Source organism: Pongo abelii, chromosome 9 (assembly GCF_028885655.2).
Source record: "Pongo abelii isolate AG06213 chromosome 9, NHGRI_mPonAbe1-v2.0_pri, whole genome shotgun sequence".
NCBI lineage: Eukaryota > Metazoa > Chordata > Mammalia > Primates > Hominidae > Pongo > Pongo abelii.
The window spans coordinates 114,444,189-114,458,114 of record NC_071994.2 but is presented as its reverse complement, the minus strand read 5'-3'; the positions used below and the strand labels follow the sequence as shown (position 1 = coordinate 114,458,114).

General features: G+C 44.4%; 1 protein-coding gene across 1 annotated transcript; it reads right to left on the bottom strand.

The window, feature by feature from the left end:
- Positions 1-3,778: 3,778 nt before the first annotated feature.
- Positions 3,779-13,376, bottom strand: POU2AF3 (POU class 2 homeobox associating factor 3). The gene is made up of 5 exons (XM_002822450.6): positions 12,498-13,376; positions 11,896-11,990; positions 7,534-7,588; positions 5,892-6,121; positions 3,779-4,445 (listed from the first exon to the last, which is right to left on the bottom strand). Exons 4-5 carry the CDS (start codon positions 5,985-5,987, stop codon positions 4,077-4,079), a joined length of 465 nt encoding a protein of 154 aa, XP_002822496.3. The 5' UTR covers positions 5,988-6,121; positions 7,534-7,588; positions 11,896-11,990; positions 12,498-13,376; the 3' UTR covers positions 3,779-4,076.
- Positions 13,377-13,926: the final 550 nt, after the last annotated feature.

Genomic DNA, 13,926 nt, shown 5'->3' with positions numbered 1-13,926 from the left:
GCCTTCATCTTTCTAGATTAAAGAGTGATTTTTAAAAACATTTTTTATCCATGGGTAGCCTCCCCTCCCTGACTCCATCATTTCAGTTATCCTTCTGTCTATAGCTTGCTCCCAAGTGTTCACCTGCTGGTTTAGGCCAGCTGCCAAGATGTCATGCTCTGGCAATTTCTTGAGATAATAGTTTCCGAATGTTTACTACCTTCAGCTTTGTCTCCTCTCTCTTGAGCTTCAAGAGTTGACTCCTAACTAAAGTTTTCTAAGAATTTTAAAATCAGTCCATGCCCATCCTGCCCGAAATCCTCATAATTTTAAATTTTAAAAATCACATCCCCTTTTAACCTTTGGCTTTGCATTTTGAAGGCATGTAACATGTAATCAGTCTTGCATACAGCAAGCACTAAATTCACATTTTGGATTATTGATTTCCATAATGGTTCTGAATAACAAAATATATTCCTTCATGTAAACTTCCATTTATAATGCTATCAAATGCATTTGTGGTATGAGGAACTGGCTGTAGATATACTTGTGACATTTAAGGCAAAAGATAAAATTCCAGAGAAGATTATTCTTCCGTGCATAATCCATGGAAAGTATACTGAGGCTATTGGAAATTCAGACAGTAACATCGGATCACCTGTGTTGGAGAACTCTTTTCCTGGTATATCAGTGCTGTGACATTGGGCAAGTTATCATATCTCTCCAAACTTCCAGCTTCATCATCTATAAAAATGAGGACAATAATAACATATATCTTGTGTGATTTTTTTTTAGGATTAAGTGAGATAATCTGCACAGCACCAGCCCATAGAAAGAGCTTAATCCATGAAAGGTATTATTATTGTGCTGCTGGTCCTTCAAGTAAACAATTTGGACATTGACTATGTCAGTGTTTTTCAAGGGTAAACAGAAGATCATCTCTATCAGAATCAACTTAGGTATATTTAGGCCAGGCACAGTGGCTCATGTCTGTAATTCCAGCAGTTTGGGAGGCCGAGGCAGGTGGATCACCTGAGGTTGGGAGTTCGAGACCAGCCTGGCCAACATGGTGAAACCCTGCCTCTACTAAAAATACAAAAATTAGCCAGGTGTGGTGGCGTGCACCTGTAATCCCAGTTACTGGGAAGGCTGAAGCAGGAGAATTGCTTCAACCCAGGAGGTGGAGGTTGCAGTGAGCTGAGATTGGGCCACTGCACTCCAGCCTGGGTGACCGAGTGAGACTCCATCATACACACACACACACACACACACACACACACACATTTACACAAAACAAACAAAAAAACAAAAAGTATCAACTTAGGTACATTTAGAACATGCAGATGCCTGGGCCCCACCTTGGATTTATTGAATTGCTCTTTCTCACACAGAGGTGTAAGCACCTGGGTTTTATCAGATGCCACAGTATATATTGATGAGACGTGCTGCTGATGGATGTGCTGCCTGAGGCTACAGGGCTCCTGAGCTGTTCTGTGTGAGCTGCAGCAGCTGAGAGACTGAGTGGGCAGTGTCCACCCACTTAGGAATGCACCAAGTGACCCATTGGCCCAAATTTCTAGCAAGTTCTTAATGACGGTTTTAAGGTGGAGTTACACATCATAATGCACAGGAGCTGTGCTTGCCCTTGTCTCACATTCCTCTATGAATCCTTTTCTGCACTAGATTTAGGGAAAAACTAGGAGCGTGCGAGGAAAGAGTAAGTCCTAAGGAGGTAGAAAAATGCTCTCCGTTTAAGCTGCAAGAGAATTGATTCAGATGCCAGAGGACTGACATGGGGAATAAAAAAAAGAATGGCATCTAGAAAAGGGGTATATTGGTACCAATCACTGGACAGCTTTGGATTCTCTGCTCTGTATATCTTGGGAACACCTGCTGGGGGTGAGGTGGTGGGTGGACAGTATGAAGGGTCTTTGGTCTGTGTGAATAGATAGTTGCTGACAAGAGGTTAGTTTCAAGCCATTAAAAATCTAGTTTTACTGGCATCTCAGAAAGGCAGCAATTGCTGTGTTTCCCTGGCACGATTATCCCATGAGGCAGGCTGCAACTTGTTCTATTTGCCCAAGCCTTAGTTGAGTCCCCAGGGAGGGCGGTCAGATGGTGACATTTCCAAAGCATATTTGTCTCCTGGTAGGAAGAAACCCACTGAAGTGGCGGTGAGTCAGTTTCTTCCTGAGTCCCCAGAGTGTAGGACCTATAATCTGGTAGCTCTTGTGCCTGGCATCTCTGTGTCCTATGGACAATCCGGCCTTTTGGCGAGGTCTGACTCAATTGTTTTTGGGACACACCTTTGTGTATATGAGGAAGTTGGCATTTAATGATGCCATGGGTTCCTGAATGGTCTTTCACGAATGGTGGCTCAAACTTCTCAGCCCTGGAGAGGAAGGAACAGGGCTTTGCTATCTTTCCGACCCAAGCTTGGGTGCCTACAGGCTGGGTGACACTGGACAGGTGAACTAACTTCCCAGAGCCTCAGACTCCTCATTTTGCTGTCAGTGTTGTGAAGATTAAATTAGATAATGAGTGAGAATACTCTTACACAATTCTGGCACATAGGATGTGCTCAGAAAATGGTACCTGTGGCCAATGCTGAAGGTACCAGTATTGCTGCCATTGTACTGGCACTTGAGACATGGCAAAGGCTCTTCAGACTTCACTTCAGAGATTAAGTCCTGTGCCTTAATGCCTTCAGCAAACAAGATTCAACAGTCTAGTCCCACATAGGTAGATTAAATAACTCCTCTTTACCTTGAAAGGCAGCTGGGCTTCTTCAAATAGATTAATCAGAGGAAGTAAACTCTAAAATTCAAGTGTAAACAACATAGTCACTCCTATAAATCAACGTGTAAACATGAGTGATGTATATTTAAGAACCTAAAGCCAAAAATTCAGAAATAGAAAATAATGACTTCAAAACTTTCGGCTGCATTAACTCTATGGCAGCTCTCAAGGAAAAGATCAACTATTTGCTCATAAAGTTTCCAAAGCAATGCCTTGGAAAGGAAAAAGAATGATCTACAGGCTAACATAGCTGTAGGCAACATGTGCTTTTTGGTCATCCTAACACTTCATTGACTAATGTTAGATAAGAGAAACTAATGGTTCATAAATGCATTTTCTTGATGTTGCTCTAAGATGTACCCCCTCATCTGGAGGTGAGGCAAGGTTTCCCTTTTCCAACATCCTAGCTGTGCCTACCCTCCATCCCATGGAAGCCAAGGTATCTCACTGCATTTTAAATGAACATATGTATATATATATGTATATATATGTGTATATATATGTATATGTGTATATATATGTGTATATATATGTATATGTGTATATATATATACACACACACACACACACACACACACACACACGGAGTCTTGCTCTGTCGCCCAGTCTGGAGTGAAGTGGTGCGATCTCGGCTCACTGCAACCTCCACCTCCTGGGTTCAAGTGATTCTCCTGTTTCAGCCTCCTGAGTAGCTGGGATTACAGGAATGCACCACCACGCCTGGCGAATTTTTTTTTTTTTGTATTTTTAGTAGAGACAGGATTTCTCCATGTTGCTAGGCTGGTCTCGAACTCCTGATCTCAGGTGACCCTCTCGCTTTAGCCTCCCAAAGTGTTGGGATTACAGGTGTGAGCCACTTCGCCTGGCCCAAATAAAAATAATTTTAAATTCATGAATCCATAAGATTAAACCACTTGAGAGTAATTAGCAATTTCCAGAATTAATGGATAATGTTCAAATCAATTAAAAACGACTACTGGAAATTAAAAAAATCCAACAGTTAGTAATACAAAATTATTTATTAGTAAAAAAGGAGAGAGCATTTGTTCGTTACACAAAAAGTAAAACAATTGAAAGTTTCCTACAAAAATTTAAACTATGAGCATACAAAGTAGGAGTGGCACTATGACCGGGTCTGAGTACTTCATATGAATGCCTAGCATCAGAAAATTGGAAATAGTGACATGTAAACTGTGCTTGGGGTATTGTGTTACCAAGTTGCATATTTTGCAGTGTCATCTAGACGTGGTAGAAAAATACATATACCCATGCCATGTTCTGAATTACTGTAATTTCTATTAACTATAGCAGATGTCACAGTTTGTTTCCCTCTTATAGAAATCACTGGTGGCAGCTGCTGAGGGGGCAAAGTCCACACAGTCTGTGCTCGGATAGAAGTACTCTGCTGCCTGGAGAGCATCCAAGTCCTCTGCCTCACACGATGCGCAGTAGCAGATGGAGGTGGTGGCCGAGGAGAAGCAGCTGTACTGGGCGTGTGAGGACAAGTGATGGTAGGAATGGTCTTCTGGGGGGTAGCCACAGGCTCTGGTGTCCAGAGAAGCAGGGGAATTGTAATTCTCTGGAGCATATGAAGGCAGCTGAACTGGTGAGTAACTGTAGTCTAAGGATCCAGAGAGAATGGAGGAATTTGAAGGTGATCCCGGGATCTAGAGAATGACAACCAAGAAACAAAGAGCTTAATAACTTAGACAGGATCAAAAGAACTGAATAGCGTGGGTTTACCAATGCAGAGTTAGAAAATGAGGGGTAGAAAACCAACCCAAACCAAACAACACTCAACCCAAGTCTGCAGAAGTAATTTTATTTGCTGACTACATGATTTCATGATACCACAATCTATAGTTACCTATTTCTTTCCCAACAATAAATTGCCTTGCTTCACTGGCTTCCTTTGTTATAATCCTACTTTAGAAGGGTGCTCTGTTCTGAAACCACAAAATCCCATTGTGCTTCAAGTCACCTGCACATCAAATCCTGCTGTATGCCACAATCTAAGCTGTAGGTGGCACCCTGGATGTTTCTCCACACACTCACCATGGAGAATCAGGTGATCATGCAAAGGCATAACTTGGATCCTCAAGGATCTCGGAGTATCCCTGGCATATGCCAAGATGAGTCACTATCTGTCCCGCCACTAAAGTCTTGTTCCTTGGAGTGAGAGCTACTGTCTGTTTTCTCTTAAGCAAGTCTACAATTGTTACTGATAAACCTAACTTGGAGGCTGGGAAGGAACTGGATCACTGTGGCCCCATATTTTCCCCGTGACAATGTGCATATTCTGCAGAGTTAATTTCCTACCCCTTCTAAAATTTAGTCTGATGCCCACACAGACTTTTGACAATCCAAAAGCAAAAAGTATTTACACTCCTTAAAAAAGAAAACCTTACAATTTAAGGTTTACAAAACAAACCTGTGAGTCTCTAAAAGACAACTGAAATAACTAGTTTCCACTAATAGAAACCTTACTTCATTTTGAAGGATAACACATTTTCAAACCTTTGAGATCCACTGAGAACAACAAATTTATTTTTTTTCAAGGATTATGGCTTCATTTTTACTAACCATCTCAGACCCAAATGAGTTATTGTGCTTACAGCAGACTAAAACTATCAGTTAGTAGAGCCAGTTCAATGACAAAACAAAGCAAAACCTCCCCCTAACGAAATGAAGTTTGTTACCATATATACGCAGCCTGAATTCCATTTCCAAGAACTCAAAATTCCATCAAAAAATCCAAGAGCCATTGTTTAAACCACTAACTTCAAATTAGTAGGTGTCTTGACTTTACAGTTTAAAAAACATTAAATGAATATTGCCAGGAACCTCTTTTTATTGCTATCCACCAACTTACTTGGTGGCCTAAAAATCTAAATCTTGGGAAATCTAAATTACGTGTGTATCCAAAGGTTTATGCCCTGCAGTGTGTGGCTACTTCTATACATTGACTTTTAAATTCTTCTCTGATTGTTTCCTTGGATGATTTCCTTGCTGATAGTTTTTGTGTGATTTCCCACGGGATGGTGCAAACTCACAAAACACTATTACCCCATAGTTAGCGACAATCAGGTGTATAAAGAACTGAGATAAATTACCAGGCTCTGGTTAAAGCAGAAAGGGGTGGCCTGGAAGCTGTCTGGGAAATGGTGTGGAGCACTTCGTGTGGAATTGAGCAAAGGCTCCGGGTGCATCTCTGTCTGAAGGTAGGAATCAAAGATCTGGTCGAGGCAGCTTGAGTTTTCTTCACATGAAACACAACTGGAAAATTCTCCCCGTTGAAAATAATTGGGCGTGGAAGAAATTGGTTCAGGCTCAAAATACAGTCCTAGAGGAGAAAGGAAAAAGGCAGGTTTTTGCATAAAAATTGCAAAACACAGATTTGAATGGAGATCTATACTCAGAATATTTACTATGTCTAGGGGGAAAGGGGGCTTAACAAGTCCAGAAAAGTAAACGGGAATGCAATTTTGACTTTTTAGTTGTCCTAGCTAATTCAAGCTCCAGGGAAAGGAACATGGTTAATAATGTGGAAACTGGCTGTAAAACTGGTGAGGGCAAAAATAAAAGGATGGTGACCCAATTTGTGTCCAAGTGTCACAGTCAAATAATGGCTCAAGCTTCCCGTTTCTTGGGCTATAAAACCATGGATGTCCAGCCCCTACCGGCAGTTCACGTAAACCTCTCAGAAGTAACTGACAAAGTTGTTGAGGCTTTGAGAAAACTTCTGATGCTACGGGAAATAATTCTCTTGACTTAGGGTGATTGCTTTTCCGAACTTTTCACTCTTACTCAGTAACTTAAGTTTGGAGGAGAGAATTTTGAGAAGTGATTTAAATGAGAATGCAAATGATAATCATGGAAACCAGGAACATAGAGTACCAATTAGCACTATTGGCTCAGAAGTACATAAAGCAAAAATGTTTTCTCAGTGAACATGTTAACATCATAATGTGATCAAAGTAAGTTGTTAAACATCAAACAAAAATAATCAGCAAACATTACTCCTTTTCCATTTTATTATTAATAGGCCCAAGATTTGTGATAATTATCTGTAAATGCTGGAAGAAGAGAGGATTAGAGTGTGCTCATCAAAGGGACTAAAGGACACTGGGTTCTTCTTGAGGTCTCAAGTTCCTTTAAGGTGAAGCTACAGTGACACATTTAGTGGGGAGCGGCCATAGGCAGAGGTTTCCTTATATATGACCTCCTTAAACTCTTAGCTGTTGAGTAGCAGAGGTAGGAGTGTTTATGTAATTGAGTTATTCTTATTGGGCTGAGAAAACCTACACTTGTTTGAACTGCTTTCTGGGAAGAGAGAAGGGGAGGGAAGCCCCTGTCGGCTGGAAACTAAAGGAACAGAGCAAAGGCATTATTTGAGTGCCTCGGGATGTTCTGTATTCCATCTAACAGTGCACTAAAAAAAGATAAGTTCCCGAGAACAATTCTGATTTTGTAGTTCAGTTTAGTTACTTGGCGATGAGGAACTGGAATAAATGTGAAGAACAAACTCTTGGGACAATATAGCAGAGAGTAGAGAGTTCAGAAATGAAGACAACATTTGCGCTTGTTTTCTTGCTGGGCTTGCATGTGGAGTGACTATGCCTTTCTCACCTTCTGATTGGTTGGATTCCAATTAAATGGTGGTGCCTATCTTAACCCCTGAATCAAGACTGAAAGACTTTCGAGATGGACTTTTGAAAGAGTGTTTGAGGGAACTGTAATGCTGGCTCTACTGACCTGCAGAAGATGGTGCAACTGGGTCTGAAAGGCGGACGCTGCTGCCTCCGGACCGCTGTCAAAGCAAGAATATCACCGTGAAGCAGGCTGAAAGAAAAGCTCTAAAGGGAAAGCTAAGACATTTTGATGAGGACTATGTTTCTTTCTGCTAGAAGGTAAGCCAGATTCTTGCTTCTCAGAAAAAGTTACCTTCTTTTTTTTTTTTTTAGTGTTTGACAAATTTTTATACAAAATCTATTGTACAAAACAAGTGAAAGGGAAAGTGTCAACAAATATTTTATAGAATTTGAAAGACAGATGCATAGAATTGCAGTAGGTGTATTAAGTCCGTGTAGAATTTAAAATGACTTTTGAGGTTTATAATCCTTTTAAGATTCAATCTGGAAAATTGCATTGGAACAATGAAAACCTGAAATCAAATCATAAAACAGACTTCTTAAATACAACCAATATTATGTTTTACCTAGATTCAATATTTATATTTGCTTGCTTGGGGAATTTTTTTCCTAATATCAGATTCTTCTACTTAAATGTTAAAAGTGATTAATTTTGACTAAAAAATTAATGTCAATAATTTTATGTGGCAAAAATGTAACAGTTTGAGAACATGCAGCAAGTCTTCCTATTAAACTTTTCGATTTAAAATTATTAAGGACTAACATTTATTTAATCTCAACTATCTATGGCTTAGTCAATTATTTTTCTCAAAAATTTCATATACCATCTGGCTACTTAGCCTTAGGGATTCGTTTCCCCAAAGAACACAATTCTTAATTTTGTTAATCCTGAGTAGCTAAAAATATTCACATGTTCTTAGTATACATGAAATATTAAAATAGAAAATATTTTCTTAAAGCTGTAGTTCGTGAGTTGGAACCTACTTTCATTCTAGTTAATGGTCAGGAATTATTCTAGTACTTTGTATGTTTTGTACTATTTTCTATAAAAGTTGCTTTTATTTAAACTACTGTATTTAAATACTTAAAAGTTTATGAGACTGCTCTTTTTAACTATTTAAAGTAAAGCAGCCTGCATTTTTCAGTTGAATTGATAATTATACTGAGTAATTTAGGATTTTTTTTTTTTTTTTTTAATTTCAGATGGTGGCTTTAAAGTTTAAAGGGACCCATATTGCTCTGTGATTCTGTGCTGGGAAGCCGAGCTCACCACACCTCTTTTAGGTTACAGGGCATACTCACTCCCATACCCTGAGCCACAGGGAGAGCTGTGCAGGCAGCCACTGCTGAAACAGGAGGCAGTATTAATTTTGAAAATGATCCATGCTGTAATGTCATGAACCAGGAAGCTGGAATCTTTACCAGCTCTTTATGCAAATATTTGGCTGCAGCTTGAGCTGAAGGACTTGAAAGGAGTGGGTATTAAAAAATCTGCCTCATTGTAGAGCTTTCCTTAACCCCATTCCTCCTCTGGATTGGCCTGTTTGTCTGCCTCCACCCCATGTTATCTCCCTGAGGTGTGTTTACAATATCCTACTTGATATTATCTTTCTAGTCATGGGTTCACTTTCTACTTTGCTCCAAGAATACAAAGAAAGGCAACTCTCTCTTAGATTTCAAACAGCACAAAAATTCACAGTCTACAATTTATAAAAACACATCAAGGCTGTTTAAAAAATTAATGATTTAAAAAAAGAAAGGTAAATGATATCTTTTGATAACGACTAACTCAAGTTTCCTTTTACCCCAAAGGCAAGTGTGTGTGTGTGTCTGTGTGTGCACGCGCACGCGCATGTTTGCAAATTGATCTGGCTGAAATAAGTTTTTTAAAATCAAGTGTTCCAATCCGGCATACACACAGATTCTTCTGGCACTGCTTGAAGAATATTTGAATTCTTTACTGAATATCTGTCTCAACCTGCAACTTCCATTCATGATTGCCTTCTTAAAATTTCAAATTGTGGATACTACTCTGACTTTATAACAAATTAAGATAGATTTCTTGCCGCTTTGTAGTATTTGATACAATTAACCCTCTCCTTGGCTTAAAGTTTCCCAGAGGCATCCTTCAACAAATGAAAACCTGGGGTTCATCTCTGTTATACCAGAAAGGTCTACACTAAGAAGCAGGCATACATCATCCCCGGTGTATGCTACCCTTGCCTACTAAGTACGCTCTCACAGCTTCCTTAAAATCCCAGATCCATCCGATGGCTTCCAGTGAGGGATTTTACATCTGGCTCTTGTAATTAAATTATATGCGTGTTACACCTGCTTGCTTTCGAGGGCATGGGCTGATGCAGTCTTCTGGGAAGCAAAGTAGAGCAGGCTTTACTCTGCCTGTTCCTATAAGACACTGGTTCAGAAGTCCTGCTTTATTTCTCAGGAGGGAATTCAGAAAAATTTAAATAAGTCAAACTACTCTAGGGAACAGAAACTGGTCAGATACACAAATGAAGTGTCTTACCCTCGCTTTAGCTCATGTACCAAGCTAAGAAGGGAACAGTGGCCAGACCGATCTGTAAGGGCCCAGCAGCAACAGAAGTGCCACATTCACTTGGGGCTCTCCAGGTGCAGCTGAGCAGAACTCTAGCAAGTACCAAAGCTCCTTAAGGAAACATTACATTTTATTATGAAAGTCTTGATGATGTTTTTCTCCAGAAGCATTTTCTAGTTCCCTTGTACCTGGTTTTATTAATTATATAACCATCTCTGAACTGAAGGGGTTGAGGCTATCAGACTCCTGCTTAGTATGGTCAGATCTGCAGAATGATGAACGTAGAGAATAAAGAGCCAACGGAAGGGTTTTTATATTACACTAAGAATAAGACCTTAGTCCTACTTTTAGCGTTGCCATGAGCAACTTCAAGGTTTTGAATTTTGCCTGTAATCGAGGTACAGATCTCTGATCTACTTACCTCTGCTGGTTGTTATAAAAACTAAATGAAATAGTGGCTGTGCAAAAGTGCTTTAAAAGAAGAACCACTGTGAAGTCCTCTAGAAACGTAAGGGAGTGTTAATGTGTTACCTGAAATTCTGCACATGGAGGTCCTAACTTTTCCAGCTGCATGTGCTGTATATGCCAAATTGCAGCTGGCTCACATCTGAACTCTAAACTCTGAGCAAAGGGTGTGAACGAACATTACCAAATAGCTGGCTTTCAATCCTTGGTTGGAATATTAGTTGCTTTCCCCAAATTATTATTATTTCTCAAATAATGACAACTAACATTTATTGAGCACTCACTATGTGGAAAGCATTCTTCTAAGGGCTTTGTATGCAATAACTCGATTAACCCTCACAAAATCCTATCATCCCCAATTTGAAGACGAATAAACAGAGGCAAGAGAAATTGGGTAATTTGATTGAGGATACACACCATGGAGGAGCTGAGACCTGAGCCCAGTCCATCTGGTTCTGGAAGCTGTGTTTGCCTCCCCTACATCATTTGTCCCCTCCCATTTCATGAAGTGCCACTGTCAAAGGCCTATTTCATGAAGTCATGCATTGCACATGAACAGCATCAGGCACAAAAACTGTTGTGGGGCAGATGCCAATGGGCTGGAGAAGGACCAATCCTAACATAGGCAATATGAGCCCCAGCTGTCAGATCCTATGTTCACACCCAAACCAACCCCCAAGCAATTGTATGATCGAGGCTTTTTAGGGATGAGCTGCCCTCTCTTGGGCAATAACCCCACCTAGTTTATTTGGTTCTGCTGCTGCCCTGAGTGCCTTTGGCAGTACTCACCGTAGGAAGGTGTATAAAGTGTCAGGGGTCTACCCTTATGACTACTCAGTTCAATTTTGTAATAACCTGAAACTGCTTAAGGTGTTGATACATTTTAAGGAAGTGGTCCTGTACTCCAGCTGTCTTTTCTGCAGAGACAGGGCCCTTTTCTGCTAGATACTTTAGGTAACTGATGATTTACACACAAATGATCTCAGAGGGTGAGTTCCAGAAGAATGAGGAGGGAAGGGAGGATGTTCCACACAGATGCTATCCTGGAAGGGGCCCCTAAAATGAGGTGAATTTCTGGGAGAGATTTTCTATGGGTCTGCAAGGGCTGTACATACATACACTGTCTTCCTAACAAAACCATGTCTACTTACCGGCTGGCCGCTCCTCCCCTTGCAGAGGACCAACGCACTTTTTATACTTTACTTTCACCCATGGGGGACGGATGGGCTCCCCCAAATCCTGAGCCCCACAACATGCCCCAGCTGTCCTCTGTAGCTTCCCGATTGGGATGCAGCTGGGTACAGAAGTCATAGGAACAGCAGAGGAAGGCCAGGTCTGGGGATGGTGAGTGCGTGAGGCCTTGAGTGGCCTCCACACCTTGTAGACACAGGGTTGAAAGAGGCCTGGCATGGGCTGGGGAGTGAGGGAAGGGCTTATGCTTACGGTTCCCCCGGAGGCCGCCTGGTGTGCCCGTCTTTGCTGCAGCAGCTCCTTCACTGTGACCTTCACTCGGACACCTTGATACACTTTCGGTTTTTCTGGAGAAAGGCAACTGAGTCAGTGGTCGAGTCCAAGGTCTGGGTGCCAGGGTGCAGAGTGGGGGCCCCTTTTATAGGCTATGGCACCCAAAGCCAAGTTTCTAAGTTCGGAGAACACACACAGAAAATATCAAAGGATGGTAAAAACCCAAACATTTCAAACTTGAAAGAATGAAGAGTGGCTGAGCAGGTTTCAGGGCCCCAGTAGGAAAAGAATCCGTGGAAATTTGTGGGGCCATCCACCCCTGGCTGGGCCTCAGTCCTAGGCCAATAGCAAACGGGTTTTTCTGCTCTGGAATGTGGAGACCAGTGCAGTGGAGCCCACCACTCTGGTTAGGTGGGGGGAACCTTGGCTTTCGGACCCAGACAGCTGAGAGAGGGTATTATGGACCTGGCGAGGGGCCAGGCCTGGGTCAGGGGGCTTTCTCTGATTATGGCCGCTGACGTAGCCCACCCCACTGTGATGTTCCCACTGGCATGGAAGTCCCGAGTCCCTTCGTTCTCCACCTGGCCAGGTGTGGCTTCTGGACAGGCTCCGACCTCTGCGTGCCCTTGGTCTGGAAGCCAGCCCGGGAGCAAGCGGTGAGGTTTGGCCAGCCCAGTCCTGGGCCGGCGAGGGACCTGCCAGACTGACCCTAGGAAACGGGCCAGGCCCGAGGAACTCCCTCCCTCGCTCCCTTCTGTCTTTGCCTTCTGCCCTCTCTCCCTCGCCCCTTTTCTCCGCCTTTTCCGCGCTCCATCTTGCCCTCCTCCCTCCTTCGCCCCCGCTCCTACTCTCCCCTTCTTCCTCTCTCCCCACCCCCTCCCTTTCTGGGGCAGGCGTTTCTCCGAGGCGCACTGAGGCTCCGGGGCGAGTCCGTGCAGCGCGAGCTGGGGAAAGCCGTCCGGGGCTCCCGATGACCCTGCACTCCGCCGGGAGGCCGCCCTTCGGTAGGGGCCGCCCCGGGGCTGGCGGGGCCCGGTCGGACTGCCCCAGCTCGCGGGAGGTGGCGGGCGCGCGCAAGAGGGGTTCGCTGGGAGGGACTCCTGCGCGCTGGGAGCAGGGGCAGCCTCGGCCCCGGGCCCCGAAGAGCCGCAGTGAGTAGGTTGCGGACTGGCTGTTAGGCCAAACCGAGCCGGGCGAGCTTTCAAGGTGGAGGTGGCCGCAGGAGTCCGGGGCGGCTCCGGCCCTGACCACTACCCTGCAGTGAGCGTCCAGGAATCGCGCGGGGAAGCGCGCTGGGTGCGGCGGCCGAGGGTGGCCGCGCGTTCAGCCTGGGCGCCTGGCGATAGTGCCAGGATGCCAGCGCCTCGCCTGGTCACTGCGGGGACCGCAGCTGGACAGCAGGGATCCCCCTCAAGCCGGGTTCCAGGAGTTAGGGTCTCCCCAGGAAAGGAGATTGCGCTCTTCCTAGCCCGGACCCAGGGAATCCCGTGCCCCGCCCGCAGGGCCCAGGCGCCGCGCCCTCTCCGCGCTCCAGCCTACCGCAACCCCACCACCCCGTTCCTCGATCGGCTCCGGACTCCGCGGGCAGCGGGCGCCCTTCGGGGTCCGCGCAGGGACCGCCACAGCTCGGCTCAGTGCAGTCAGCGCGCTCTGCCCCCGTCCCAGGCTCACTGTGAGCCTCTAGCTCCCCCCGTCGCCACTTCTGGGCGCGCAGGGTCCGCGCCGCGTGTCCCAGGACACAACAGTGGATACGTGGGAGGGCGGGCGGGGGCCTGGGGTACGCGGACGTCCGGAGCTGCCAACTCGGCCTCTAGGCCTCTGCCCTCCGGGACAGGCGCTGAGTGGGAGCGGCCACAGCGTGGCCCGCGTCCTCTCCGGATCCCCGGCCCTTACTCGCATGCCCTGACTTTGTGCCTCTCTGTTCTATGCAGGAAAAGCCGTGGAAACACACCCGGATTGAAATGCCCCTGGCCCGCCTGACCCGACCCCAGGAGAAGCAGCCGAGTTACC